General features: G+C 38.2%; 1 protein-coding gene and 1 long non-coding RNA gene across 2 annotated transcripts; both read right to left on the bottom strand.

Moving 5' to 3' along the window:
* Positions 1-165: 165 nt before the first annotated feature.
* LOC134844799 (uncharacterized) lies at positions 166-3,729 on the bottom strand. Its single transcript, XR_010162699.1, has 2 exons — positions 3,458-3,729; positions 166-605 (listed from the first exon to the last, which is right to left on the bottom strand). It is a non-coding gene; the product is annotated as an uncharacterized LOC134844799 (long non-coding RNA).
* A 3,262-nt stretch (positions 3,730-6,991) lies between these two features.
* LOC134844259 (T-complex protein 1 subunit theta-like) lies at positions 6,992-14,028 on the bottom strand. Its single transcript, XM_063860849.1, has 8 exons — positions 13,924-14,028; positions 11,144-11,446; positions 10,414-10,612; positions 9,448-9,650; positions 9,039-9,110; positions 8,209-8,751; positions 7,658-7,915; positions 6,992-7,319 (listed from the first exon to the last, which is right to left on the bottom strand). Exons 1-8 carry the CDS (start codon positions 13,981-13,983, stop codon positions 7,251-7,253), a joined length of 1,707 nt encoding a protein of 568 aa, XP_063716919.1. The 5' UTR covers positions 13,984-14,028; the 3' UTR covers positions 6,992-7,250.
* Positions 14,029-27,803: the final 13,775 nt, after the last annotated feature.

Consider the following 27,803-nt stretch of genomic DNA (forward strand, 5'->3'; position numbering starts at 1 on the left):
TTATAAAATTACAAGAATTGAGCGCAGATAAAATATCTTTTTAACTCGCTCGTGATTTAAAAAACAATAAAACGGAATGAATTGGAGCTCCTCTTTGAAAAATTGGAATTTTTTTTAAACAAAAGCTGAGTATGACTGGAAATCCTGCTCAATTTAAAAAAAAACTTAAGCTCATTAAGCAATTGATCGACACGTCCAAACATTGCCTTAATATGAAAAGCTATTGCTCATCCAATTTATCAAAAATCATCATGAATCCTCTCTATAATTATAATAGAACGGTTTATAATCAAATCTAGAAATTTCATAAGGTTTCATCTCCGTTTCTGGAAGTTCGGTTATAGTTTCAAAAGTTGGTGCCAGTGTTCCGAGACTGTTTTCTTCTGTGAAAAAAGTGTAGACTCCACTTGGGCTCAAATGTCCCCCTCGAAAATTCTCTTGCGTGTCAGGAATTAATCCGTCAATCACAAGGGGGGTTATTTTGACCGCGTGTTTCACTTGCCATAGGAGATTGTTGACATATGGAGTGTTCGTCAGGATTTTAACTTTGCCTGGCGGTCCCAGCAATCCAAGTTCATGGAGAATCCTTCTTTCTTGCCAGATCACTGCAATAAAATTGATAATAATTAAAGCAAGTATAGCTCCTTTACAACAGGGTATTACGGCCAAAAATAAATAAATAGTTATTTCCGCTAATTTTTTCCAGTTTTTTTGATAACTTTTTTCAACCCATCAGATTCGAGCAGTATAAATTAATTTCTAAGAAAAAACCACAGCTTTGCGCCGGGCTTAGGACAACAACAAGCAGACGGGACTTCAAGACGAAAAATTAAAAAGACTGTTTAAACGAAAGCTTATTGCAAAGACAACAACAAATAGTGGACAATAGTTTTTCAAAGATAAATTATCATAAAATTGATGTTTTATAACGGAAAATTTTCTCATTGAGGTGATATTTATTTTTCGAATCATTATATATAGATTCTTCGCCTCATCAGGAGGAGATAAAAAGAGAAAGAAAAAGGGTAAAAGGACAATTAATTATTTAAATTAATTTTTAACTGAACTTGTTCGGAATAAATTTTACCTAATTACAAAGTGCTGTAATTACTGTCCATGGCGCAGCCGTAACGCGCCGAGCTTTGTCGCCGGATTGATAGGTTCAATCCCTTCTGGGAACCTTTATAAGTGGTTTAAGTCCGTTAAAAACTAAATTTTGACTCTTTTTAGTTATTTGCTTTGATTTTATTTGCTTTGATAATAGAAAAGTTCATATTTAGGTTGGAATATAAAACTGAAACTGTTTCAAAAACGAAGTATTTAGTGTGAAAAGCTCAACCTGATCACACGTGTTCGTTTCTACGACCTTTTCAAGTTAATTCTATCTTTAAATTCAAACTTTAGGCTTCCAGACCCTATTTTTTTCTACTCGAATTGTAGTCTCGATTAGAGCAAATTTTCGAGATTTATTGCCTAGCTTGTTTAGTATTTCAGTTCAGCAGTTTAGTGGTCAATTCGTAGTTACTGTTAGTGTTTAGTGTATTTACAGTTACTATTTACTGAAATTGTAGACTTTTGACACAGAGGCGAAGCTGCACTTTGATCAATTGACAAAAAAGGGGAAAAATCTAAAAAAGCAAACGAAATTATGCAATAAATACAAAAAAATCCCCTGAAAGAAACTCAACTTCAAAATGCAACAAAGACTGCTTGTATCAGTACCATACCTCGCAAGTTCCGACTGCCCCGTAGCGCCTATGGAATGCTTTTATATTTTAACACAGAGGCGAAGTTGCACTTCGCATACACAAGCAAAAATATGACCGATAACGCTACTGGGAAAACTGATTGAGTAAAACTATGAGTCTACAAAAATTCTTAAGTGACGCACGCCTATTATGAGTCTACATAATTTCAAAGTGACGCAAGCCAATTTTGACGCATTAGCAGTACCATTCAACTTGAAAAAAAAAAGAAATTTACCAGCTAGCATGCCTCAATTTATAGAGCGGATGAATTTTAACTACTATACGAAAAATTTCATTAAAAACATCCGACCCTGCCCTAGGTTCGAACCCTCTTTTTTGTTGCGAGTCTCCTTCCCTACCTCTACGCTACAGATACCTGGAAGCTAAAGTGCTGTTTGTAATATAATATAATAGTCTTTGCTAATGGCTGTACTTAAGAGCTGGTTATTGATCAAAACGAACACATTTTGTCGCGACAATATTTGCGTCGCAGCAATATTTGCGACTTCGGTTGGAAAAGAAAGAAACTGTGTATGTATTGATATATCGCGTTATTTGTCCCAAATTGGCTATTTTCAAATACCTATAAATTCAGGAAAAAAATCGCAGCTAAAAAGTTTTCAAAAACTGAGTTGTAGACATCCATAGCATTCAGAGCGTATAAATTCCGACAAAAAGGAATATGCCTTCTGCCAAAAAAGGCTAGTTAATAAGTCCAAATTTATCTGGAGAAAAAAACATTCCGATCACAATTATTCCTTCTATCAAATTGCCAATTTATAATCTCCATATTTTGTGCAAAAAAGATTGCGGGTTAAATGTCTTTTGAAATTTGAACTTAGTGTGATATCTTAAGGGGCGTATGAAAATTTCCCTCTTAAATATTACTTCGATAATCTTGGCGCTAAAATGTGATAATACCGTCCGAAAAAGTGAACTGACGTAGAACACCACGCTCGCAAGCTAGCTTGAGTAATGAGGACCAAAATTATCTAGTTTTTGTGGGCGTGATATTTTCTTCCATTCATTTGTTATCGCCAAAATAATGCAGGTCAATTTTTTTCTGTTGCATATCAATTTTTCTGTTGCATATCAACTTTTCTGTTGCTCCATATTTTTTTCTCATAAGTGAACAATTGAACCCGCCATTTTTCGAGACTCGCAAAAAGTATAGAAAGTTTTCTTAGAAGCATATATTACGACTATAAGAATTTTAATTTGATATCTTATTAGATCTTGAGCGACGCTTAGTTGTGGTACCTGATTAACGTCAAAAAAAATAGCTGAAGTTCTCTCCGCCGTCGGTATTAACAATTTAACTAATCAACTTTATCAATAAGTGGATGACACCGATTTTAAAACAACCCAAAATCATGTTAGATTCGTTTAACTCGCCAATGCAGCAACCCACAAGCTTTTTTGAAAAAAAAATAAGTTCAGCCGTCGAGCTCTGAAAAAAACCTTGAATGACCTTGAATTCGTGATATTTTCTACACGGCTTGTCAATGTTTTTGGAAGGTTTTAACAAAAAAAATTCGTTTTGTTCAGCGCGCGCTCCCCCTAAAACGTACTGTACAAGGGCGTCAACGGGGCCTTAAGTAAACTTGTAATGTTGTTCAGTCAGAAACGTCTGTCCTAAATTAGTATTAAAGGAGGATCCTTTGGAAAACTTTCGCAACCAGAATTGAGGAGTTGGAGCATTCGCTTACCCATTTTGTTCAGCCTGGTCACGACGTGCATTTTGTGAGGTTGTTGGCTATGTTGGTCTTTTTCAGTCATGGCTGCTGAACTTTTCAGGTATTCCGACATTTGCTCTGGCAATTCCACTGCATGCGGGTGTTTAGTGATCAATACTTTGGCACCCGCCCTTCTGGGTCTTTTAGGCGTGTGTCCATGTCGCACAAAACATTTACCTCCCAGAGAGATTGAGTTTAGCAAAGACTGCACACAACTTTGCATTATCAACTAGTTAGTGGTCATTTCATCTGAAAATCAATTAGCGAAATACATCAGATAAAGGATTCAAAATTCAAGATTTGCAACGTTCGCTCATCTTTCCACTTGTATCAAGCCTATTTATAGCAAGAGTCTTGTAACCGGAATCGGGTACAAGACTATTTTTTAGTGAGCAACTTTGTGCATTCCAAGGAACGTGTTTTTGGGGCATGAGATTTCAGAAAAACAGCGGACCATTAAGGAACAGTCATTTTGTGAACTCGATTCAGTTTTGAAATAGTTCTCGCAAGCGTTTTAATGTTCACACCAAGTATATTTACACTTTATTGAACTATTGATATTCCTATTGACGACATTATTTTTGGCTTTGTTTGTTTGTTTACTGAATCAGCTTCCTTATGTGCATAAGTGGAAGCAATTTGAGGGAGAGTTTCAATATGAGGGAAGAAATATTTTCCGAGTTTTTTCGGCTTCATCGATTTGCCACATGGTTTAACAACTTCCGCTCCTATCTAATTTCTTTTATTTTCAAACGCTGGGTCTAAGCCGATTTTTCACCTATATCTGAAGCTCAATGAATATTGAAAAATTTTAAATAATAGTTTCAACATGACTGATCGTATATCATGGCAGAGCCCTGAATGTTCCGACTGACCTCTAATCCACTGTCGAATAGTTTCTGCGAGAAGATAAATTGTAAACATAGCCAACCGAAGATTGGAAACAGGGTAATGAACGCAAGTAAACATAAAAAAAACACTGACTTTCTTGAAAAAATCTCAACTTTCGAATTTCAAAGAAAAAAATTGATGCCCTTTAAACTATTTGAATTTCTAAAAAACTTATGATTGGCGCTTTTTTGTTAACATGAGCCCAACTAGAGAAAACTGGATCAATAGGTAAAGTTTTTATTCCGCTGGAAATCTAAAAATTAAAATTCCACTTTCGAAACTAGAAATCGTTCACGTTTTTTCGGACCATTTCTACGTTCGTTTTTTGGAGAGTGCTATATAGGTCACTTTCAGCAGATGAATTTCAATTGAACTCGAAAAAGTCATATATACCTAAGTGCATTCATAAATGCATCAATATGTATGAATGCACATCTGTAGTTACTAGAGACTTTTTAAGACTTTTCCTGAAAATAAAACTAAAAAAAAAATCAGCAAGACCTATATAAGAGTCTTCACTGCATTCATTACTCTTAAAAACTATGACCATTGGACATTGTCAAAGATCAAAGGTGAATATTTGAGTCGTACAAAATCACACAGAGACGAAACTGCGCTACGCAAAGACATGCGAGAGCACGACAAAAATCAGCTCTATGAATGTTGTAGGAAAAAGTAGAAATGAGCTTTGACTTAGTAAAAAAAAAGTCGGCTACGTCTGGGATTCGATCTGCGACCTAGAGATTACGAGTCTGAACCACTAACCACAGACGCTTAATCAATCACAAACGCTAGCCACAAATAAAACAGCGAACAGATGCTATGATATTTCCAATGCTACAAATCGTGATTATAACAAAAGTGCCATTAAATAAATGAACACTTTTATTTGCGAGTTAGCTTAGTAAAACAGAAGGTTCGTACTCATACACTAAGGCGCGCAAGCTCGCTAGTAAAAATATATCAATTTGGAACAATTTTTTGTGCAACTCTTTAAATTTGATTTCGAGGAGTAGATATATTCAATGGAGCATAAAAATTTTTCCAAAACAATTATTTCTATCGCTAAAAAAATGACTGAATAAAAAACCACACCAAGCATAAATAGTATGTTTTCTTCGGAAGTCGGAACAACATCACTTAAGTTTCTATAGACGTAGCTGCACTGATTCGTTTATTTCGTTTGCTTGCTTTTTTTCTAACCTTTCTATCACTTATATTATTGCTCCGAACTTCGAAGAAAACAGAAAACTTTGGCTTGGGATGTTTTTTTTATTCAGTCAATTTTCGCCAATCAAAGTAATAGTTTTTAATACAAAAACTTTATACCCCATTGAAGATATCGACTCCCTGAATCAAAACGTAAAAAAATATTCTGCCTCCGATCGTTTTTTGCGAAGTTCTGGGAGTTTGAAAATAGCCAATTTGGACGTGCTGTGGACTAATTTATGCACGCTTTGAAGGTTCTAATGATAATGCTGCGAGCGTACGTAATTTATTAATGCGTCGCGAACTATCACGCGCAATCAAAATGTTCATAGTGAAAATTTTATTTGCGAGTTAGAAAAAAGAACGTTCTTACTAATACACTACGCTGCTCGCTAGAGTAAAGATGAATGAGTAGCCGGGTTAAACAAATACCCGGGTTGAACTCCATAAACCAAAAATGCTTATCTTACACTTCCATACACCGAAAATGCTTATCATACAATTCCATACATCAAACGTATGAAAAAATGCTAATCATACAATTTCAAAAAAAATAATCGAAAAGGTTCGAGCTAGTTTCTGCGGCTATTTGAACCAAATAAAACAGTCTGGTGATGAAAAAAAAGGTTATCATATAATTTCCATATATGAAAACTGTATGCTAGCAATTTTTTTTGATAGCGACAACAAAAATTTTATTGTTGTTGTTAAAGTAATATTGAAATTGCCCCTATTTTTTTTTCAACCGCAAACCGAATTTTGTACTCAAACATACATTTTCCAAAAAAAAAATTGCATGCGAATTTTTTTGTCTGCATAACATAGTTCTGGATACACAAAAATTGGATTGCTTTCCGTTTCTCTGGATAACTTCTTTCAAACAGGCTAAAAACTCGTATTTCTTTGGTAAAACTCTCATCTTGGAAAAATGATCTTTGAAATTGTTCGCCTAAATTCTTATCTTAAAAAAATGATCTTTGAAAATGTTTGCCTAAATTTAAAAGTTTGATGCTTTCAGTATATGATTTGTGAAGAGAACTATTACACAACTCAGGTCGTTTCCAATGCATTGTAAATGCCAGAAGATCAACCCTTTGGTGCCTCTAGTTCTGAGTAAACCATGTTTTAAGTCACTTGTTTTCGGTCACGAACATATCCCAAAAAATTTGAGAAATAAAATGTTTAAAAAAATCAATTTTTTGGTATATGAAAAAAAGGCTTATCCTATAATTACCATATATGAAAAAATGCTTATCTTAGAGATTTCTTAACATTTTCTGTATCAATGGAATTGCACGAAATTGTATGATAAGCATTTTTCATATATGAAAATTGTATAAGCATAATTGGTCAACCCGGGTATCTTCTTGGCTAGAACTTTTCTGGCTATTTCTGTAAAAAACAACATTCAATTTGACAAGCTTTATCAATTATACAATTTAGATCGCAAACATATTTGGTTTTGTGACAAAATTATAAACAGGTTATAACACAGCTCAAAATCATCAGCAGCAATTCATGTTGAGGTCAAGTCAACAACTCGTAACAAACAGCCTCTTCTATTGCAATTTCCATACTTATCAATGTACAATCATATTTCTTTTCTTCCGTCTGCTACGTATGTTCACGCCTAGTTCACCAGTCGCAGTCGTTTTCTCCAATCAGCTTAGTCGTCGTCGTTGTCCCCCTGGGGTCCCTTGGCCTTCGGTCCTCCAGCCTGTTTGGCCATAATAATCTAAATAAATCAGATTTGATCATATAATTTCCAAAAGATCGTCTTTATAATCACTCGAACGTAATGTGTCAAAAATAGGAATGTTATTTTTTAGTTGTTTTAAGATTTTCCCAGATCACCCAAGCAAAATGAAATTAAGCTCCAAATTGGGTCAAAGCCAGTTCAGAATATGTACTATCGAAACTGACATCATTAACTAATTCCAAAAAAAATTACGTCAAAAAAATGCTCCTTAAACCAAAATTGAATTTTCTTTCTGCTCTGAACTTCTTTTTATAGCGTCTTTTTTTCTATATTAAAAGATAAGCCTTCAAAAAAAAACAATGAATAAGCGTCACCTGGTCTACTTGTAAGACTGTGCATGCTGCCTTGGTTGCGAACTTGAGTGCCCACCATTTTACGTAATAGGAGTCCCTGATAGGAGCCACTGCAGTGCCCGGGGAGGAGGAGGGGGAGGCTGCGTCTCCCCCTGAGGCGGGGGCTCCGGTGGGGTTGGAGGTGTCGGTTACATTGGGCAACTCGCTCTCTATGTCTACTCCAGTGGTCACTCCTCCCGCCTGGTGGGCTGCGTACAACTGTGACAGCACTTCGGCAGACTAAATGACAACAATAATAATAATTAGACTAAATAACAGCTTATAATAATAAACCCAAACTATCGCTGCTTCGTTTTTTGTTCACACTAATCATCATTGAACTTTTTTCATTAACATTTTTTGCATACTGAATCATTTCTGAACACTCCTCTCAAGTTATAAGCTCTTGTTATTCAATTACCACAACTGATAGACACATGATATCATCAATGACTACCTTTAGTTTCATTATCGTCAGAAATTACCATTGCTTACTGAAACCTTATAAACCCACTTTATGTTTTCAAACAAACCTTGACACCGCAGTTCTCGGCCAACACCTTTGGTACACTCTCGAGCGCATCTGCAAACTTCTTGATCGAGTACTGCTCCATGCCTGGACACGTCTCTGCATGTTTTTGCAATTTCAAAGCCAGGCCAATTTCTGCCGCCCCCGCCCCTGGAACTGAAGACGCGTCCCTGGTCAGGGCCTTAAAAGTGTTCACGCCATCATCGATCGCTCGTTCCACGTCATCCATAAGACTGTCAGTGGAGCCTCGAATGACAATAGTGGCTATTTTGCTATCTTCGTCCGTTTGTTTCATCACTACACAATTAGTCTCTCCAATTTCGGTGATGTAGCAGTTGTTTATGAATCCAATCTCTTCAGGCGAGGGTTTCATCAGCTGGGTAATTATGGTTGACTTGGTGACTCGAGCGATTCTTCTCAGGTCGAATTTGGAAGGCACTCTGACGACTAGAATGTTGTTGAGGTTGAGGTAGTGCAGGGCCAGTTCATGGACCTTGCCGCCTGTTACGACTACTTCTGCCCCGGAGTCCACAATATCCTTGATACGCTGAAACAAAAGCACATATAGTTGGACCCTCGCTGATTAAGTAGTGATTTAGTAGATATTAAATTTTCCGTACAAATTTTATCATTTAGTAGATTAATTGAAATTTTGGAGAAGTTTGATTCCTTTGTTTGAAAAATAATCCTTCGATTTTGTTTTTTACACCTTTTGTTTTTAACTCCCGTTTCTTTGTTCTCGGATACATTCCAAGTTCACTTCATTGTCTTTTCTTAATATACAATTAGCCAAAAAGTACCCTTTAGATCAATACCCGACTTTTCTTAATTTACCTGTTCGACGGCATTTTCCTCTCCCTTCGAGAACGACTTCAGCTCTTCAGCGTTGTTGATCAAAACTGTACCCTGAAACAAAACAAAAAAAAACATTTCACGATCCTAAAAAAATCACTTTTGCGATTTCAAATAATTCAATTCAATTCATTTATTACTTTAATGTCTAGTTGGAATAACTATCCCCACCAACTGATTGCGCTCAATCATTAGAGATGAATTGAATTTCTGATCTTTAAGTCTGTCATCTAATTTGAAAAACGCTGCAGGTTTTTTCTCATGCAAACATTTTTGGTTCAAACTCAAGTAGCCCATACAGTTTTGAAAAAAGCCCCGAACCCACTGCTAACAAGAGTTGCTTACCGCCTGCATGCATGCATTTCGTTTCTGGAATTCAGTTTGCTCTTACCTTAGTTTCGGTGCTGAGGAGTTCGAGTGGACAAGAGTAGACGGCAACTTTGGCGTTGACTGCCTCGTTCCTAGTGGTCTCCGTCTCCCGCTTGAACACCATGCCTTTGCACACCTCTGAGCTCAGCAGACTCGCTCCCAATATCTTGCAGATCCTCACGTGGTCCACGTTGAAGTTCAACTTATCCGCAGGCAAAGACGAGACTACGCAACAAAATAAGTTCACATTTATTGTAAGCTTCGAACCCCCCTGGCCCCCATGAAAAAAGTAGCGGACTTAGGGGGGGCGGGGAAGCCCCCCTCTTCTTAGGGATTCGACCCCCTGAATACCCAAAGGGTCCCCCAAAAGACCTCCATTTTTGGCTGACTGAACCTAAAATATACAACTTTTGAGGAAGAGCCGCGCCGAAAGACATGATTTTTTGGTCAAAAACTGTCCAAAAAGTGCCTAAACCGCTTTTTTGGCCTGTTTTTCAAAAACTCGCCAGCAGCGCAAAAAAAATGAGTAAATCCATCCTACTAATCCATGATACTCGCTGCACGCCCGACAAAAAAAGTCACACGAGTGCAAACAAGATAAGTTTTAAAAAAGCAATGATTGTATAGGTGCGCGCATACGGATCAAAATGCCCAAGAAATCAGATTATTAACTTTTAAGAATTATTTTTTATACACGCGTTTGTAAACAGTGCTTCTATATGATTTAAGAAGCCCCTTCTCCTCAAAGTAATTATACATTTGCACAACAGGAGCGTTCAAAAAAAATTAAGGGTGAGTCTAAGGATAGAATTTTCAAATTAAAATAGTATCCAAGGCCACCCTTAAGGTGACTACTGTCGATTCACAAGGAAAGAAGCTCCAAATCCGACTCTCTAAATCCGCTACTGGTTGTGAATTAAAATTGTCAATGATATGACAATATGACTGACTATTCAGAACTATTCTATCAGAAACAAGTATAACTCACTGCATGCTTTGGCGATGAGTTGAGAGAGGAAGTCTTCATATCCGTACTGTTTGCTACCCACTGAAGTGTTGAGAGCTCTAGCTACCTCAGCCTCGTCCCTTAGATTCTGCACTGGACAGCCCTTCATCTCATCCAGACACTGCAGTGCCTTATCCAGCGCCTTCTCATAACCCTCGATCACCTCAGTCGGGGAGAGACCCTGACCGGAAAACAAAAAAAAAAGCAGTTATTCAGTAGATCATAGTGTTAATTTTTCGTGACCTTTACACTTTTGCTGTTCGATAGTTGAGTTTTCCTTCACGAATGAAATGAAGTGAACTTAAAAAATAATTTCCTTTATTTTCACAAATGAAATGAACTTGAAAAAATAAAAAGTCAAACCGCAAAAAAAAATCAAATTTTAGCGTGAACAGATTTTTAAAAAGGCTTACTGAAAAAAAGACCTATATAAGATTATTCACTACGCTCATGACTCTCAAAAAACTCAGCATAAGGCTACAAATAAAACTCCCAGAAGAAATAAACGCTGAAGCTATCAAACTTTAGCATGGATAAAAAAAAACTGTTCATGACTCTTAAAAACGGTATAATAGAAAAAGTAGTTCTAACGAAATTGAGTGTAAGCTATTACTGAACTATTCAACCTAACGCTTCTAATATTTGATCAAATCACCTAATATGCTTCATCTAATCACTTCAATAATCCTTGAAAATATGAATAACTACATACCATTCGGAGTAGTTCCTCGGCCTCGCCCAGCAAAGCACCCGCTAGAATCAGGACCAAATTAGTCCCGTCGCCACACTCCTTCTCCTGCTGCTGGGACGCCAGCACCAACAGTTTAGCCGCCGGATGCTGCACTTCCAGTTCGTTCAGAATTGTGGCAGTGTCCGAAGTAACGAACAGCTTCTCAATGTGGTTGATCACGATTTTGTTCATGCCGTTCGGGCCGAATGCAGTGCGCGTCGTCTTGGCCAGCTCCTTGCACGCCTCAATGTTGCGGTACACCGCCTCGTCTAGACCTTGGTAGTGCTGCAAACAACATTTAAAACCTCTCATACTTGGTGCCATTTTTTGCCGAGCAGATAAAGATAGATTTGGCGCGTGATAGATCAAACATCTTTTAGAACAAAATTTCAATTTCGACTAGTGTGCAGAGAGGCAAAGCGGAGCTTCGCGCAACTTTGCAGTATAAAATGTTTCACTTAACACACCGACAAGTAACTCAGCCAGCGGCATACAGCAGTCACATGTTTGTCCAAAATACTTTTTCGAAAACCTACGAGTTGTTCTTATTGCACCACATATGATAGTTTACAGAAAAAATATGGTAATATAGCCGGTAAAATAGCAGACAAAAATTAGACTAAAACTACAAATTCAACAAATCAACTTATCTTGATTTTTTTGAAAAACAACGACCGGCGTCGAACTATCACTGGAACCATATTTACACATTGGCAACGGAGCCGACAATACTTGGGCAGATGCCCGTTCATTACAAGGCCAAACTGGGCATTTAGTGAATTCTAAACGAATTCCGCAACAGAAAAAATCAGATATCGAGGAATACGCAACATTGCAACTTTTCTTTGATCTTTTTTGCTGTTTTGGATTCCACAACAAATAGCTAAAACACTGTACCGCTCAAAACCGCTCCAAAATTAGACAAGTTTGCGGAATCCACAACATTATTTGCGGAATTCGGAACAGCTTGTGGAATCCACAAACAAATAAGAAAACATGACATGTGTATAGAAAATTATCCAATAAAGCCATAACCAAAAACTCAATTGGCGAAAGCTTGCTGCCTGTAAAAACACAACCCTACCACTTCTAAAATTTTTACAAAACCAATTACATATAATTGAGGCTTAAATGATAACACAAATACAACATTAACTGCTGTTTTCAGTGAAACTATTTCGAAAACAACAAGCTAGTTCGAAAACCGAGCAGCATTATGCTTTCGAGAAACTTTCATGCAGTTTCGAAAAAATGTTTGGGGTCGTATATCCTTCGCATACTCGTATTCAAAGTTTTTTTTACAAAAACAAAACAACTCCTGAAAACTGAAAACTATTCACAAAAAAAACTTTTGCATTATATGTAGGCCAAATCAAAAAGACAAAAAAAATCGTGGAAGCCTATTCAGAAAAGACTGTGCAAAAAATGACAGATACCTGCGACCCAGCTGAAGTTGGAGGTTTGATATTTTTTTTAAATGAGTTGTATTTAAGCGTGGTGCGTAATTTTCAAAATGTTACAAATTGCACTTTTCCAAGTCCCTAGAAGTTTCCCTGGCATATGAGGAACAGCCACTTATACAAGTCCCTAGAAACAGCTCTTTCGATTGAACCTTTCAAATTTGACAAAATTCAAAAATGGGTCAAAATTATCTAAGATTTAAACATTCCCAAAGTCACAGGGAGTGGGTTAAGGTAAAAAGAGACTTGAGGAACACACAGAATAGGAGCTGCCTTTTTCATTGGCATCTTTCAAGTAAAAACAATGAAATAGAAACAGAAAGAAAATGAAAAATCCGATTCCATTCATTTTTATCATACCTGCTTTTATGAAATGAGAACTCTGATAAAATTAGAAAAAATACTAGAATTGTTTAAGTCGCAAATTTAAACGCCGAAGCGAAGCTGAGATTCAAAACTTTAGTGATAAAAATGTGCAAAAACTATTGTGTACCAAACTTACCATAAAAAACACTAACTTATCTCATATAGTTCAAACAATCTCAATGTTAAACAATTAAGAACGAAATAGCAATTCTCAAACCCTTCTGATTTATAAAAAGTCACTCGACAAACTCAAACAAGGCGAATGAAACACCTAAGAAGAAAGACAACGGAACATTTTTTATGCCGTAGTAGTACGGGCATTTAATGTTTTCAAATTACTTCAATCATGAGTCAAAAGTTTAAGCGAGGGCGCTATTCATGGCTTTCTTCTGATTTAAAGTCGAATAAAATTTAAAAAAATGTTGACAAAACCTCAAAAATTGTTTTAAAAAAACGAAAAAATTTCAAAAAATCTTGAAACTTCAGCAAAAATTCTTGCCACGCAATTACTAGAGTTGCTTAAGTCACAAGCCAATTCCGAGCTGTAACAACTAAGCTGACAAAATTCAGCAGACAAACGAAAGTCATGCAGAGATTTTTTGTCACGTGGAAATATTAATGTTTCTGGTTACAAAAAAAAACTGGTCCTGGCAGGTTCAACCAAAGGTCTGTGCTTTCGTAGGTATGTGCGTTATTACCTCTACTACAAAAGAGTGTATAAGCGCCGTGATTTTAATTTCACATGAACGTAGCCGTCGAATGATTCAAGTGAACTATTTGTTAATCTGAAGAAAACAGTCTACCTTCCCGTTTGATAACGCTTGCCTTAATTGCAAGCTAAATGACAAAAGGGACAATTTTTTCTCTTTTTTGCCCTGCGCTTTCGAGTGTCCCAAATCATTATCTATCGGTTATTGCAAGAGGAAGTGGACTGACCTTGGCGCCATCCTTGAGCATTGAGGCGAAGCCAGGAGGAAGGGGTACAGACATAGCCATGTTTAAGCAGCAAATTAGCACAAACAGAAATCTGAAAAGAAAACAGACTATAATTACAACCATTATCACTCCAATTCCAGACGTCACCCCATATATTATATCAATTCGCTTCTCTCAGACCGGCTTTTAACAATACCGCCTAAATTAATACAGGTTACCAATTACATTACTTTGCGAAACTTAACCAGACAATGGGTGCGCCAGAATATCAGGTGAATTTAACTGGTCTGAATCATTTTTGGTTGTGATTATAGCGGCACCTAATTGCAAGAAAGCATCTCTTATTTGATTCAATCTTCGCAATCATCTAAAATCATCTAACTCCAATATCATTTATTATTTTAGATTAATACTAATTATCATCACAAGAAAACAAATTTGAAGTCACAATTGAATTGATTATAAAAATGCAAAAATATTTGAAGTTCAAAAAACTTCATGATTTCGAAACAATTTTTCCATGAAACGAAACAAACCATTACAAGTGTATTAGTCGCGAACAGAAAGTTATAATAATCCTAGAAGCTTTTGATACAGCACATCAACACCAAACAAAAAGACTATTTTTGACTAGTCAAAGTTGGAGTCATAATAATCTAGCTAGAACTATTACTCCTTATATATCAATGTTTTTGAATTGAAAAAGTGTAACTACACTACTAAGATTGCAAGCGAATCCACACAGAATGCACACACGGATTTTCCATGCCTGTTACATTGATTTTAAAAAAAAGCGTTTGATAAAGTCTGTCACAACACACTTTTAACAAAACTCAGAAATATTGGAATTGGAGGAAGACTCTACAAACATCTTGAAAGTTATCTCACAGATCGGCGACAGATAACAGTTATTGGCAGTGCCATTTCAGGCTCCATGATAATATCAAGCCGAGTTCCCCAGGGCTATATTCTGGGCCCTCTTCTCTTCCTCTTATATTAACGACCTACCCGATGCTATCTGCTATTCTTCAACATACGCGTTTGCCGGTGACTAGGGTTGTGCGGGTTTACTTACTAGTAAAACGCTCGATTCTGATGTTAACTTGGTCCCCCCTCCCCCAAAGTCGGCTCTTTTCCAGTCCCCCCCCCCCCCCCACCTTTCAAAATACCGAGTTTTATGTTTATTTTACGGGTTCAGAACAAATGAAAAGACGTGCTTGTCGCGGTAGCTTGGTTTCTCCGCTGGCAAGCCCTTTCCGTTGTACCGCATGTGAAATGCGTTTCATAAGGGAAGTACATTATATCAAACACGTGAGAAATAGACACGGAAGGATAACGACGACGCCAACGTTAAATCAGGCCACAAACAGTCTGAATAGGGTTGTGCGGACTTACTTAATAGTAAGTAAGTTACTAGTAAATGTACTAGTAACTTACTAGTAAGCAAAATAAGGCTTATTACTAGTAAGTGCAGGGTGTGGAGGGCATCAAGCCTGGATAGCAGAGATTTAACATTATTTTGTTTGGTTTCTCTCAAATTTACCCTCTCTTTTGCAGTTTCCTTTTGTTGAGTGGCCTCTTTCATGCTTATAGGACAAAGGCTTGAGATTAATTTTAGCGTTAGAAAATAAATATAGGCCATTAGTGTTATTATTGCGATTTCTTATTTTGGTACTCATTTTCCTATCCAACTGTCTCAAAAACAGAATGCGATTCCTCCGGTGATAAGAAATCAGTCGCGTTTGTACCACAATATGATAACGCGAAATAAAGAATCTTTCAACCCCCCAAGAAGAGTTAATTCTCCCTCCCCCCATCCCCCAAATAAACCAAGTTAAGATCCTCCACCCTAGCGCTAAATTTAAATTAAATTTGCTTAGCGCTGCATGGTAAAACGCTCGATTCTGATGTTAACTTGGTCCCCCCTCCCCCAAGGTCGGCTCTTTTCCAGTCCCCCTACACCTTTCAAAATACCGAGTTTTATGTTTATTTTACGTGTTCAGAACAAATGAAAAGATGTGCTTGTCGCGGTAGCTTGGTTTCTCCGCTGGCAAGCCCTTTCCGTTGTACCGCATGTGAAATGCGTTTCATAAGGGAAGTACATTATATCAAACACGTGAGAAATAGACACGGAAGGATAACGACGACGCCAACGTTAAATCAGGCCACAAACAGTCTGAATAGGGTTGTGCGAACTTACTTACTAGTAAGTAAGTTACTAGTAAATGTACTAGTAACTTACTAGTAAGCAAAATAAGGCTTATTACTAGTAAGTGCAGGGTGTGCAGGGCATCAAGCTTGGATAGCAGAGATTTAACATTATTTTGTTTGGTTTCTCTCAAATTTACCCTCTCTTTTGCAGTTTCCTTTTGTTGAGTGGCCTCTTTCATGCTTATAGGACAAAGGCTTGAGATTAATTTTAGCGTAAGAAAATAAATCCATGCCATTAGTGTTATTATTGCGATTTCTTATTTTGGTACTCATTTTCCTATCCAACTGTCTCAGAAACAGAATGCGATTCCTCCGGTGATAAGAAATCAGTCTCATTTGTACCAAAATATGATAACGCGAAATAAAGAAACTTTCAACCCCCCAAGAAGAGTTAATTCTCCTTTCCCCCATCCCCCAAATAAACCAAGTTAAGATCCTCCACCCTAGCGCTATATTTAATTTAAATTTGCTAAGCGCTGCATGTAAAACGCTCGATTCTGATGTTAACTTGGTTCCCCCTCCCCCAAAGTCGGCTCTTTTCCAGTTCCCCCACCTTTCAAAATACCGAGTTTTATGTTTATTTTACGTGTTCAGAACAAATGAAAAGACGAGCTTGTCGCGGTAGCTTGGTTTCTCCGCTGGCAAACCCTTTCCGTTGTACCGCATGTGAAATGCGTTTCATAAGGGAAGTACATTATATCAAACAAGTGAGAAATAGACACGGAAGGATAACGACGACGCCAACATTAAATCAGGCCATAAACAGTCTGAATAGGGTTGCGCGGACTTACTTACTAGTAAGTAAGTTACCAGTAAATGTACTAGTAACTTACTAGTAAGCAAAATAAGGCTTATTACTAGTAAGTGCATGGTGTGCAGGGCATCAAGCCTGGATAGCAGAGATTTAACATTATTTTGTTTGGTTTCTCTCAAATTTACCCTCTCTTTTGCAGTTTCCTTTTGTTGAGTGGCCTCTTTCATGCTTATAGGACAAAGGCTTGAGATTAATTTTAGCGTAAGAAAATAAATCCAGGCCATTAGTGTTATTATTGCGATTTCTTATTTTGGTACTCATTTTCCTATCCAACTGTCTCAGAAACAGAATGCGATTTCTCCGGTGATAAGAAATCAGTCGCGTTTGTACCAAAATATGATAACGCGAAATAAAGAATCTTTCAACATCCCAAGAAGAGTTAATTCTCCCTCCCCCCATCCCCCAAAAAAAACCAAGCTAAGATCCTCCACCCTAGCGCTAAATTTAAATTAAATTTGCTTGGCGCTGCATGTAAAACGCTCGATTCTGATATTAACTTGGTCCCCCCTCCCCCAAAGTCGGCTCTTTTCCAGTCCCCCCCCCCCCACCTTTCAAAATACCGAGTTTTATGTTTATTTTACGTGTTCAGAACAAATGAAAAGACGTGCTGGTCGCGGTAGCTTGGTTTCTCCGCTGGCAAGCCCTTTCCGTTGTACCGCATGTGAAATGCGTTTCATAAGGGAAGTACATTATATCAAACACGTGAGAAATAGACACGGAAGGATAACGACGACGCCAACGTTAAATCAGGCCACAAACAGTCTGAATAGGGTTGTGCGGACTTACTTACTAGTAAGTAAGTTACTAGTAAATGTACTAGTAACTTACTAGTAAGCAAAATAAGGCTTATTACTAGTAAGTGCATGGTGTGCAGGGCATCAAGCCTGGATAGCAGAGATTTAACATTATTTTGTTTGGTTTCTCTCAAATTTACCCTCTCTTTTGCAGTTTCCTTTTGTTGAGTGGCCTCTTTCATGCTTATAGGACAAAGGCTTGAGATTAATTTTAGCGTAAGAAAATAAATCCAGGCCATTAGTGTTATTATTGCGATTTCTTATTTTGGTACTCATTTTCCTATCCAACTGTCTCAGAAACAGAATGCGATTTCTCCGGTGATAAGAAATCAGTCGCGTTTGTACCAAAATATGATAACGCGAAATAAAGAATCTTTCAACATCCCAAGAAGAGTTAATTCTCCCTCCCCCCATCCCCCAAAAAAACCAAGCTAAGATCCTCCACCCTAGCGCTAAATTTAAATTAAATTTGCTTGGCGCTGCATGTAAAACGCTCGATTCTGATGTTAACTTGGTCCCCCCTCCCCCAAAGTCGGCTCTTTACCAGTTCCCCCCCCCCCCCCACCTTTCAAAATACCGAGTTTTATGTTTATTTTACGTGTTCAGAACAAATGAAAAGACGTGCTGGTCGCGGTAGCTTGGTTTCTCCGCTGGCAAGCCCTTTCCGTTGTACCGCATGTGAAATGCGTTTCATAAGGGAAGTACATTATATCAAACACGTGAGAAATAGACACGGAAGGATAACGACGACGCCAACGTTAAATCAGGCTACAAACAGTCTGAATAGGGTTGTGCGGACTTACTTACTAGTAAGTAAGTTACTAGTAAATGTACTAGTAACTTACTAGTAAGCTAAATAAGGCTTATTACTAGTAAGTGCAGGGTGTGCAGGGCTTTAACATTATTTTGTTTGGTTTCTCTCAAATTTACCCTCTTTTGCAGTTTCCTTTTATTGAGTGGCCTCTTTCATGCTTATAGGACAAAGGCTTGAGATAAATTTTAGCGTAAGAAAATAAATCCAGGCCATTAGTGTTATTATTGCGATTTCTTATTTTGGTACTCATTTTCCTATCCAACTGTCTCAGAAACAGAATGCGATTTCTCCGTTGATAAGAAATCAGTCGCGTTTGTACCAAAATATGATAACGCGAAATAAAGAATCTTTCAACATCCCAAGAAGAGTTAATTCTCCCTCCCCCCATCCCCCAAAAAAAACCAAGCTAAGATCCTCCACCCTAGCGCTAAATTTAAATTAAATTTGCTTGGCGCTGCATGTAAAACGCTCGATTCTGATGTTAACTTGGCCCCCCCCTCCCCCAAAGTCGGCTCTTTACCAGTTCCCCCCCCCCACCTTTCAAAATACCGAGTTTTATGTTTATTTTACGTGTTCAGAACAAATGAAAAGACGTGCTGGTCGCGGTAGCTTGGTTTCTCCGCTGGCAAGCCCTTTCCGTTGTACCGCATGTGAAATGCGTTTCATAAGGGAAGTACATTATATCAAACACGTGAGAAATAGACACGGAAGGATAACGACGACGCCAACGTTAAATCAGGCTACAAACAGTCTGAATAGGGTTGTGCGGACTTACTTACTAGTAAGTAAGTTACTAGTAAATGTACTAGTAACTTACTAGTAAGCTAAATAAGGCTTATTACTAGTAAGTGCAGGGTGTGCAGGGCTTTAACATTATTTTGTTTGGTTTCTCTCAAATTTACCCTCTTTTGCAGTTTCCTTTTATTGAGTGGCCTCTTTCATGCTTATAGGACAAAGGCTTGAGATAAATTTTAGCGTAAGAAAATAAATCCAGGCCATTAGTGTTATTATTGCGATTTCTTATTTTGGTACTCATTTTCCTATCCAACTGTCTCAGAAACAGAATGCGATTTCTCCGTTGATAAGAAATCAGTCGCGTTTGTACCAAAATATGATAACGCGAAATAAAGAATCTTTCAACATCCCAAGAAGAGTTAATTCTCCCTCCCCCCATCCCCCAAAAAAAACCAAGCTAAGATCCCCCACCCTAGCGCTAAATTTAAATTAAATTTGCTTGGCGCTGCATGTAAAACGCTCGATTCTGATGTTAACTTGGTCCCCCCTCCCCCAAAGTCGGCTCTTTACCAGTTCCCCCCCCCCCCCCACCTTTCAAAATACCGAGTTTTATGTTTATTTTACGTGTTCAGAACAAATGAAAAGACGTGCTGGTCGCGGTAGCTTGGTTTCTCCGCTGGCAAGCCCTTTCCGTTGTACCGCATGTGAAATGCGTTTCATAAGGGAAGTACATTATATCAAACACGTGAGAAATAGACACGGAAGGATAACGACGACGCCAACGTTAAATCAGGCCACAAACAGTCTGAATAGGGTTGTGCGGACTTACTTACTAGTAAGTAAGTTACTAGTAAATGTACTAGTAACTTACTAGTAAGCTAAATAAGGCTTATTACTAGTAAGTGCAGGGTGTGCAGGGCTTTAACATTATTTTGTTTGGTTTCTCTCAAATTTACCCTCTTTTGCAGTTTCCTTTTATTGAGTGGCCTCTTTCATGCTTATAGGACAAAGGCTTGAGATAAATTTTAGCGTAAGAAAATAAATCCAGGCCATTAGTGTTATTATTGCGATTTCTTATTTTGGTACTCATTTTCCTATCCAACTGTCTCAGAAACAGAATGCGATTTCTCCGGTGATAAGAAATCAGTCGAGTTTGTACCAAAATATGATAACGCGAAATAAAGAATCTTTCAACCCCCCCAAGAAGAGTTAATTCTCCCTCCCCCCATCCCCCAAATAAACCAAGTTAAGATCCTCCACCCTAGCGCTAAATTCAAATTAAATTTGCTTAGCGCTGCATGTAAAACGCTCGGTTCTGATGTTAACTTGGTCCCCCCTCCCCCAAAGTCGGCTCTTTTCCAGTTCCCCCCCCCCAACCTTTCAAAAAACCGAGTTTTTTGTTTTACGTGTTCAGAACAAATGAAAAGACGTGCTTGTCGCGGTAGCTTGGTTTCTCCGCTGGCAAGCCCTTTCCGTTTTACCGCATGTGAAATGCGTTTCATAAAGGAAGTACATTATATCAAACACGGGAGAAATAGACACGGAAGGATAACGACGACGCCAACGCTAAATCAGGCCACAAACAGTCTGAATAGGGTTGTGCGGTCTTACTTACTAGTAAGTAAGTTACTAGTAAATGTACTAGTAACTTACTAGTAAGCAAAATAAGGCTTATTACTAGTAAGTGCAGGGTGTGCAGGGCATCAAGCCTGGATAGCAGAGATTTAACATTATTTTGTTTGGTTTCTCTCAAATTTACCCTCTCTTTTGCAGTTTCCTTTTGTTTAGTGGCCTCTTTCATGCTTATAGGACAAAGGCTTGAGATTAATTTTAGCGTAAGAAAATAAATCCAGGCCATTAGTGTTATTATTGCGATTTCTTATTTTGGTACTCATTTTCCTATCCAACTGTCTCAGAAACAGAATGCGATTCCTCCGGTGATAAGAAATCAGTCGCGTTTGTACCAAAATATGATAACGCGAAATAAAGAATCTTTCAACCCCCCAAGATGAGTTAATTCTCCCTCCCCCCATCCCCCAAATAAACCAAGTTAAGATCCTCCACCCTAGTGCTAAATTTAAATTAAATTTGCTTAGCGCTGCATGTAAAACGCTCGATTCTGATGTTAACTTGGTCCCCCCTCCCCCAAAGTCGGCTCTTTTCCAGTTCCCCCCCCCCCCCCCACCTTTCAAATTACCGAGTTTTATGTTTATTTTACGTGTTCAGAACATATGAAAAGACGTGCTTGTCGCGGTAGCTTGGTTTCTCCGCTGGCAAGCCCTTTCCGTTGTACCGCATGTGAAATGCGTTTCATAAGGGAAGTACATTATATCAAACACGTGAGAAATAGACACGGAAGGATAACGAAGACGCCAACGTTAAATCAGGCCACAAACAGTCTGAATAGGGTTGTGCGGACTTACTTACTAGTAAGTAAGTTACTAGTAAATGTACTAGTAACTTACTAGTAAGCAAAATAAGGCTTATTACTAGTAAGTTGAAGCAAAATGAAATTTTTGAAAGTAAGGAGTCTCAATTATCAGTCGAAAGAGCAGAAAAACTTGTTTTCATATACTGCAACGCTGCTTCACTTAATAATATTTATCATAATGATTATTTAGCGGATTTTGTGTTTGTGTAAAATAAATAGTTTTCAAACTTGGTAGTTTCAAGCAGATTCTGAGTAAAAGTAACTTACTAGTAAAAAAGTGGTAACTTACTAGTAAACGAATTTTACTTACTAGTAACTGCACAACCCTACCGGTGACTCAAAGTTTCTTTCCAACTCCTGTACTTACCTACAGAGAGACCTCGACAATGGACAATGTAAGCGAATGGTGTGCAGCTAAAACGATGTCGCTTAACACTTCTAAATGCAAGATACTTTCTTTCCGAGGCGAAGGCGCTTTCAGCTTATGTGGTAACGAACTACAAGCAGAATCCAGTGAAAAAGACATGGGCCTGAACATTGCAATAATCTAAGTTGGTCACTACATGCTAAAGAACGCTGCAGTAAAGCAATGAACGCCTGACTCTCGATTAAACGCAACACCTCAGAAAAAGCAGAGATAAACTAAACTTTCTGTATATTGTGGATACATTGTACCAATACTCACTTATGGTAGCCAAGTGCCCTCCTACAACAAAGGAGACTTGATAAAACTCGAAAGCGTGCAAAGAAGAGCAACAAAATGGATAATGAACTCAGGAGACACTATCTTATTCAAGTCGTCTCGCTACACTAGGCATACTTCCACTCTCTCTTTACACTGAACTGCACGACATTCTTTTGCTTTCACAAATTATCCAAGAAAAATACGACCTTCAGTGGAGCAAACACCTAAACTTCGCAAATGACACAGGCACACGGCGTGGCGCGTCCAACTACTTCAATATCACCAAAAATCGCCGGAGAAAAACAGATAAAAACTTCTGGATCCGCACTCCTAAACTTGTCAACTACCTGCAAGAGCACATTTCGTTCTTTGATAGCCCCTACCTGAAGCGACAACTGACTGTTCTCTACTGGAACTACTTTATAACTCAGTACTCAGAAGTTGACACCTGACACAACAGACAATTCTCTTTTTAATTATGTCTTTTCTTCGTTATGTTTATTTGTACGGGGACATCGTCCCTTGAGCCATAGCTCAAAACCCAATTTTATTATTATGATTATTATGTATTAAGATTGGTTATCTGTTCCATTATGTTGCTGCGATCAAACCCCACTTGGCCTTTCGACCCGATCAAGTTGAAAAAAAAGTGTCAAAGAGGTTGTTAATGCTGTTAATGAAGAGGGTGGATTTTTTTTTAATGGGATGGTTTAAGCCCTCAAAAACCGAAGACGACTTGGCAGCTGAGATGCATTCGATGCACATTATAAAAATTGAGCCCTTGGCACCATTACTGTTCTCAAGTATGCTCAAGTCCCTGAAGCGGGCACTGTCGCCATTGAAAGAGATGAATAAAGCCATGTCGGTACAAATGAACAGCCACCGGTGACACTAATTAGACAAAGGAGAGAGAATAACAAACAAGCTCACATGAACGCGCCGGCGGGAAGCCAACGACGGTTATCCCCAAATGAAAAACAATATGGGCGGAATTAAAGTGAAAGGCACCAATGACTGATACGCAATGTCTAATTAAAGATAAACATCACTTATGTCAAGTGAAAACAGACTCGTCGTTTTCCATGTATCGATGCCAATAATTTAACGTTCATTCTATGATACATTACGTCTAATTCAGTTTCGTATTTCCTCAGATTATTTTCTGCGTGTCTATAGTTGAGCCAATTGTCTCCTAAATTCCATTTTCATTAACATGTTCAGTATAAACTGCAGCTTCTCCACCTGTTTTCCGGCCCGTCAGCGCTGAGAGAGCAGGTGCTTCATCTAATTCATCCCCTCATATTTAAATCTTGCAGTCGTCATTCCAAAATTTGCCGTCTGCATATACCTATCGTTCCACAACAACACATCATACCGTTTCATTGCCACATGACTAACCTGAAAACTGCTTCGTTCCACCATCACGCTCCAAATAAATGCAACAGAGAAAAAAACGACTCAAACATGTCCATTCTGTATCCCCATTCCACGCAATCAAACTGTAAAACTTTCTCTTCCACCTTACAAATTGTAACTTTTCATTCGTTTTTGGCGGGTCCAACTTTTTCAGGATTATACGTATCCATTATGTGGTAATTTTCTTGGATTCTCTCTATCATAAAAACCGAAAATAAATTAATGGATCTCGTTTACGAGCGATATTACTACCAAATCAATGGGCAATGAAAACTTTTCTCAAATTTTTCTGTCATTTTTGCTCTCTTGAGGTTATTCTCGCATTTTTTTTTTGCTTCTGAAGAGAAATGTATGAATAATAAATCAATATATTTTAAAGCCGCTGAAAAATTTCATCTCACTTCTTCGGGTTGGAAGGTTTTTGTGTTACCACTGCACTAACTGCTCCTTAAACAGACACTTTTTTTCGTTCATTTTCGAAGCATTTATTTTCAAAAGTATTGCAAACACCTGCAACAAGATAAATAAAGCTTAAAATTGAAGACCAAATTAAAAAGTAAACAGCACAAGCACATTAAAAATTGACGAAATTTAATCAAATGAATACAAGTGTTCGAAAGTAAGCTGTTGTGGCTTAGGTTTTTAGATAGCCTATTGATTTCAAAAGAACAAAATTTTTTTCGAGGATTGAGCCACTAACCCCTGGAGTGCCAGTGCACTCCAGTACCACTGCACTAAACAGCTCTGAGTTTAGAGAATAGAATAAGTATTTCAATTACTCATAGCGATAGTAAAATCAGTACAATACAATTAGTAAATGTCATGTTAATCCCTCCTTGAGATGTCAGGCTTTCCGTCTAACGTAAGCAGTTAATCCAATGCATAATATTTCGGACGTTTATAATATAAACCGTTTTTTTGTCATTGTTTCGCTACCTTCCAACGCCTTCTCAACATCACTCAAAATAAACCTAAACTAGTCGATGATGTCTTTGGCGGGGCATCTGAAGCTGGTCTCTGAAGCTAGTCGATCTAAAGTGAAATGTCCGACATCCTGAGTTCATTTAATGGCGAGGAGGGCGTGGGTTTGAGGTTCCCAATCTGGCTTGCCAGACACGTATCCCCTGACCGACTAGCGGAGGAGGTTCATAAGGAAGGGACGTTCGTGCATCTAATCCGTCATATACATTGAGAGACAGTGGTATGACCCGTTGTCTACCGCCAAGGCAGTGACTCCAATAGATCAAACTTTTAGTTTCTTTGTTTCATTTCCCTCATGGAAAATTAGTTTTAACTAATCACACAAACTCTCAACAATGCACAAAACACGGAGAATTTAACTATTGTCTTTTTCCAGCCATACTTTCTATGAGCTCAGATGATTGGTCGGCAAAAAAAGTGGCTATTGAACATCTGTGTTAGCACAAGCGTATCTGCGCAGTACTTGGAAGCAGGTAGCCCTAGTTCCAGTGCCAGAGCGTTCCTTCATATCGTTCAATGTTTTTCCTATCCTTCCAATAAACATAGATAAAAAATTTAAAAGCCCACAGAAGCACGATAGAAGAGAGGCCTGGTTTGACTCCAGTTTCAGAAAACTATCCCACAAGGAATTATTTCAAATAGTTCCTTACTACACCACAGCAATTAATTCTTCAGTTTCCTTCACTGCCAAACGCAGCTTGTAGCTGCCATCAACAGACGTTAGGTCAGTGGATTATAACTGGTCCACCAAACCGCCGGTTCGAAACTCTGACACGTCGAAAATGTTTTTTTTTTACCACGTTCCCCTAAACAGCTGTCAAACTTTCTCAGTTTGTTCAGTTCAAATTAACGAATTGAAATCATGTTTTACCAATCATGCATATACTGACTGAAATCTTTCAAATCGTTTCAGCTTTTTTGTCTACTCCATTTCAATATCCTCAAAAATATTCGAAAAAAAAAGATTTAAATCAAAATTTAAAAACGCTGTATAAAGTGGAAGCTCATAATACAATTTTCAAAAAAAAAGTTTTTTATAACACTCTTCATTGTCATATTAGATCCATAATCATTATTGTCTATAAAACTTAAAGAAAAGAAAATCATCATTATTCGCAATATTTCAAAAACACCATTTTCTTTGCTTTCAAAATTCTCGTGTCCGTTTGTTTTCCTTTAAATCTGTTAATGACAGTTATCATGAAAATCACAGACATTGATACATACATACATACATACATATATACATACATAGATACATACATACATACATACATACATACATACATACACGCCCACTCCTCAAAAATTTCAAATTTGTCGTTCACTTTTACGTCCGTCTTTAACAGCGATTTCGTTTCGTCAAATTATGTTCATGATTCGGTCTCCGTAGGTTGTAGGTTCGTTTCCATGTCCTATCGATACAAGTCCGGTTTTCAAAATTAAGCATGCTATAATGCTAATTGTGTTAAAACAATGTTCATGTTTCAATGTGTTCCAGACAATGGACTGGGAAGTAAAAATTTTAAAAAATGTCATACGTTCTTCTCAAAATATTCATGCCTCAAGAAAACTTTTAAAACTGTAATAGCTCAATTACTCCCGGAGTTACGGTATGTAAATTTGAAAATTGTTAATCTTCATGTAGTCTCGCAGTTTCCGTGGTCCCACAGGGCTTAAGCGGAAACTGCCATATTGAATAACAAGTAAAAAGCCAAGTCCATTCTTGATGTATGATGAGAAAAATCAGCTTCCATTCACTCGCAAGTTGAAAATGATGAGATAATTAGATCAAAAAACCAACAAATATAGGTGAAGGGATAAAATTCCGCAGAGAGCGAAACTGAAAAAAATTGAAAACCTTCATAATTCAAGACAGTGCAGTTTTTTTTTGCTTTTTGACTTGATTGCACAAACTTAAGCTTTTCTTGAAAGCATGATCTAGTTGCAAAGTTGCTTAGTGCAATGAAGTCATAAATGATAAACCTACTAATGAACTCCGCATTCAGCTGTACTGATTTTCTAAAAAAATTCATGATTGAAGAGTGACAATCGTGGTCAAGCAAAACTTTTAATCAGTTGAAGAGAAAATTGCTTGCTGTCTATATACGTCGTGCATTGGAGATCATTACAATTGTATTGACGAGACAGCCCTAAAAGCAATACACAGAAGGGGCAAGCAACACAGCAGTGCAGAATAGTTGCCACCAAATTAACCCTTTCGGGATTGTAGATAGTAGTGAACCTCGGTCGCCCCGCTGAAAACACTGCCAATGAGACCACTTAAGAAATCCCCTAAATCTACATTGGCGCTCCTGGGTGGGCCATATTCTGGATTGCAGTTGCAAAGTGTGTGTTGCCAACTGACGATTCGGGTGTAACACGACATGGAAGATCAGGACAGGCGGCTGATTCCTGAAGCCGCAGTTGCAGCAGCGAACGCGCTGGACAGGCAGCAAGGCGTTTTTGGATTTGGGACGATACGGCCAGATCGATTTCCTTCATGTAACTACCAGGGTTGGGCGGACTGGAGGAAACATTTTTCTTGGGTTGCAGATGCCAACCGGTGGGAAGATGAACAAGATAGGATGGTACTGCCCACGTGTTTAACAGGTTGGGCTCTGGACGAGTATGCCGAATCACTTCAGGGAAGAAGTTGATGGCTTCCCTGAGCCGACATTGATGAGGATGCTTGCCGAGCTTGATCAGCGGTTGATGCCATTCCAGAGTCGAACTGCGGCCAGAGTTCAAAAACCTCATGCAGGGCGATAATGAAGGCCTTAGAGTTTTCGAGGCGAGTCAGATCGCTAGGTGAAGTGGCGAACGCAAACATGGGCGCGCAAACGAGAGACGATATGAACCGTGAGCAGTTCATAGATGGCATATATGATGCGTAACTGCTTCTTCGACAGGAGTTTGAAGGTTTCACGCAGGCAGTCGCTCGAGCCCAGTTTCTGGAACTGGTTAATAAAACTGCCAGAGCGAGGAGCAGGAGACGA

Source organism: Symsagittifera roscoffensis, chromosome 4, assembly GCF_963678635.1.
Source record: "Symsagittifera roscoffensis chromosome 4, txSymRosc1.1, whole genome shotgun sequence".
Lineage (NCBI taxonomy): Eukaryota > Metazoa > Xenacoelomorpha > Acoela > Convolutidae > Symsagittifera > Symsagittifera roscoffensis.